At 36.2% G+C, this 3,698-nt stretch overlaps 1 protein-coding gene across 1 annotated transcript in view; it reads right to left on the reverse strand.

Moving 5' to 3' along the window:
• spag5 (sperm associated antigen 5) overlaps positions 1-3,698 on the reverse strand; it is a 36,581-nt gene that overhangs the window by 7,444 nt on the left and 25,439 nt on the right. Inside the window, exons 14-19 of the mRNA XM_016495720.1 lie at positions 2,581-2,631; positions 2,309-2,483; positions 2,081-2,214; positions 1,823-1,991; positions 1,047-1,170; positions 599-685 (exon numbers count right to left, since the gene is read on the reverse strand). Coding sequence (XP_016351206.1) covers positions 599-685; positions 1,047-1,170; positions 1,823-1,991; positions 2,081-2,214; positions 2,309-2,483; positions 2,581-2,631 — 740 coding nt within the window. The remainder of the gene's footprint in view (positions 1-598; positions 686-1,046; positions 1,171-1,822; positions 1,992-2,080; positions 2,215-2,308; positions 2,484-2,580; positions 2,632-3,698) is intronic.

Raw genomic sequence — 3,698 nt, forward strand, 5'->3', positions numbered from 1 at the left:
AAAGTATTACCGGATTGACAAACAATTGAGGAAAGAAGAGAGAACATTCAGTTTGTGGGTTTTGCTCTTATATACTTACATTTGGAGTTAGATGTCAGTAACATGATTATTCTGTTTGGTTCTCTCTCTCTCTACAACCCCAACAGTGCATACATGTTAAATCAGAAATATATATTACAGAGTTAAACATGTTAAAGCAAATGTTTCTTATTTCATTCTCCCTCCCTCTCTCTCTCTCTCTCTCTTTTTTATCTCTCTCAGGAGTTGAAGCCTACACAGAGCCGTTGTTCTCTGACGAGCAGAGCAAAAAATCGCGTGAATATGATCGTGGTTTAGCGCAGCTCGTCAGTGAACAACGGCTCTGTGTAGTTAATGCTGCTCAATGTGAAAGCACGCAGGTGATGGAGATTTACCGCTGATTACAGAACCGGCTTTACTGATAAGATGCGCGTTAAATATCGCATGCGATTAATCGTGCAGCCCTAATTATTACACTCACATATAGACACAAACACAGATATAACATACATATACATACATATTTGAGATTGAATCTAACGTAAGTACTAATATATGAATGTGTTATCAAGGAATGTACCTTTCACTTCTGTGTGTGTAGTTGGTGGTATTCGGGTAAAAGCACTGGTTTCACTGCCAATGCCATCTTGTTGCACCTCCCTCTCCTCTGCAAAACATTACACAACATAAGAGGGCTGCACAGTTATGATGAATACATCTCTATTCAATTTTCCCTCGATGTAAGTGATCATTAAAAATAATAATAAAAGTTTAATAGAACTGACATCAAAACTTTTGTGTGGAGCTGTATTCCATGTTCTTAAATGTACACATCCATAGTCCTATAAACTACGTCTAAGACCTTTTGAATCACCACTACATTCTCACACACGAACATGTCTGTGATTATTTACAAGTTTTGCAAGAAACCAGAAACCTTTGACACAACAGGAAAAGATCCTCAATAAATTATGCAGGATTAGAACTGCTTTCCAACAAGACAAAACAAGCACCAAACACTAACGCACCTGAACCCATAGGAGACTCTGTCTCAGGTTCCTGTGTCTTCATCATGGCCACCATAATAGAATCCACAAAAGAGCTGGAGGGATGTCGATGAGACTGCAATGTCTTATCAGAGTTCTCTGACTCCTGAGAAATGCAAAACAATGTTATTAATTCAGCAAAAAAGCACCTTGAATAAATATAGCATACACAATAAAAAAAAACTCTAACCATTCACTGGAGTGATGTCAATTAACAACTAATTTGTACTATTCTATATCAAGTTTTTCCACTTAACAAAACCTAGAAACAAGTAAACCCAACAACATTTACTTGTTATACCTTAAAACGTTGATTTAGAAAACTAAATTAACAAAAAATTGTACTAGAAAATACCCATAAGCACATTTCAGATTTTAAACTTTCTTGTGAAATTGACCAAATTACACAAGAAACTGCAAACAAGTGTTGTTACTGTTAACTAAAATTATTTAAAAAATAATTTTAATTAAAATAAGGCTGAAAAAAAAAAATTTAAATATTCAACTTAAATTAGAAATGTTGCCATGACAACTAATTAAAAAATTATTAAAAATAAAAAATAAATATTTGAAAAATATGTTAAAAAAGGTTGAATATTTAAAAAAACTATAATATAAAAAGAACAACTAATATAAATGAGAAAAACAACAATTTCACTTTTAAATTTTTAAACTTAAAATGAAAATTGAAAACAAAAATTAAACCTTCAGTAATTCAGAGCACATAAATTATGAGAAGTGTAGTAAAGCATAGGGACCTTGGAGGTTAGAGACTCCTTTAAGATGCTCGTGAGAGAGCAAACTCTGTGGTTTAGAAGCATGACATCATTAGATGCCTGAGCCATCTGCTCTCCTTGTTCCAGCAGCATGCTGCGGGCTTTGTCTCGTGTACTGTCCAGCTCTTCCTGAAGGGACTCTTTCTCAAGCCTTAGAGAAGAGATTCCATCAGAAAAAGACTTCCATTCATTCTGATTTGTTCTAAAAAGTAACAGTGAGTAGACAGGAATATTCTGTACCGCAATTGTTCCAGCGCTAGTTTGAGGTCTTCACACTCCAAGTTTCTCTCTCTCAGGCCCTGTAAGTGGCACCTCAGCAATCGCTCACTTTCCTCCATCTGTTCCCGTGCCATTTCATTTTCTGCCTGCAAGAACTGATAGAACAAAATACATTTCTGTTATAATGGGAGTAACTGGTATTTCTAAATTATTGTGAATGTTTTGGTGTAAAGTCTAATATCTCATCACCTCACTCATTTCTTTGGCACTGGATAGTTCAGTCTTCACTTGAGCCAGTTGTCCGAGCTGGTGGTGATGAATCTCAGCTTTAGTGTGGAGTTCTTTAATCAGGCTTTCTCTCTGCGACAGTGTGTCCTCATATTCCTCTAGCTGCTTCCTGGAAGTCTGCAGTGCTTCCTCAAGCCTGCCGAAAGCATATATACATATTAAAAAAGTAAATTTTGTACATGTATTAATACAACAATAAACAAAAGAAGGGAGATCAAAATGTGAAGATATACCAGTTCGCTCTCCCTGTAGCTTGCTGTGCATCACACATTGACTGCTGCAACCTAAAGTAGAAAAATAAAATAATATAGAATTGCACCCTATTATGTTGCTCCAAACCAATATGATTTTTTTTTCGTTCATTCAGTGTATATGTAGGTAGGTCAGTGTGGTCCAATGTTGTTAACTGCACTGGCAAAAGAGTTAAATATTTAGCAAAATATCTTTTTGTGTGCCCTGCAGAGAAATAAACGAATGATACAGGTTTATTGCAATAAATGAGTAAATACATTTTTGGGTGAACTATCCCTTTTAAACACTATCCATTTTAGAAGGTTTCCATATAGTTGTCAACATTTATAAAATTGTGTAATATCAATAAAAGTTAAGGTCCTCTTTCAATGGTTTACCTGGTATGAGTTTAACAATTTCACATAGGCTCTGGGGAATTTCACATGATGTTTTATTTTTTTAAATTTATGTTTATATTTTCTGTCACAACCATCATATCAACTTTTTTTTATACATCTTCCCTCATTTATTCCACAAGTAATTAGCTCATAATTAGGTCTCCATTCATTTGTCTGGTTTGAAATGTATTAAAGGGGTCATAAAGATCATTATTTTGTGTATTTGGTGTAACAGAATATGTTGACATGCTTTAATGTTCAAAAAACACATTATTTTTCAAATACTGTACATTATTGTAGGTCCTCTATGCCCCGCCTCTGTCAAACGCTTCGTTTTCTACAAAGTCCCTCCTTCCGACAAGCGCAGTCTGCTCTGATTGGCCAGCTGACCCAGTGCATTGTGATTGGCCGAACACCGCAAGCACTCGTCGGAAATGTAACGCCCCTTACCATAATCGCGAGCTTCATCTTTCAAAATAAATGTAAAGACAGAGCCCGAAAGGGGAACAGAGTCGCGTGACAGACACAGTGATGAAGCTGGTATGTGTTTGCAGTACACAAGCCACGGTTAAGACAGCTGACGTGCTATGATTTCTGACAGACATCAGAATTTTTTTCAGTTCACTCTCCTGTGATGTGACCCTGTTCCCCTCACACACACACACACGACGCGTTACTCTGCGCTGCGCAAAACTCCGCATTTGAACAGTCAATAGCAAATA

Source organism: Sinocyclocheilus anshuiensis, unplaced genomic scaffold (genome assembly GCF_001515605.1).
Source record: "Sinocyclocheilus anshuiensis isolate Anshui unplaced genomic scaffold, SAMN03320099.WGS_v1.1 scaffold517, whole genome shotgun sequence".
In the NCBI taxonomy this organism is placed as follows: Eukaryota; Metazoa; Chordata; class Actinopteri; order Cypriniformes; family Cyprinidae; genus Sinocyclocheilus; species Sinocyclocheilus anshuiensis.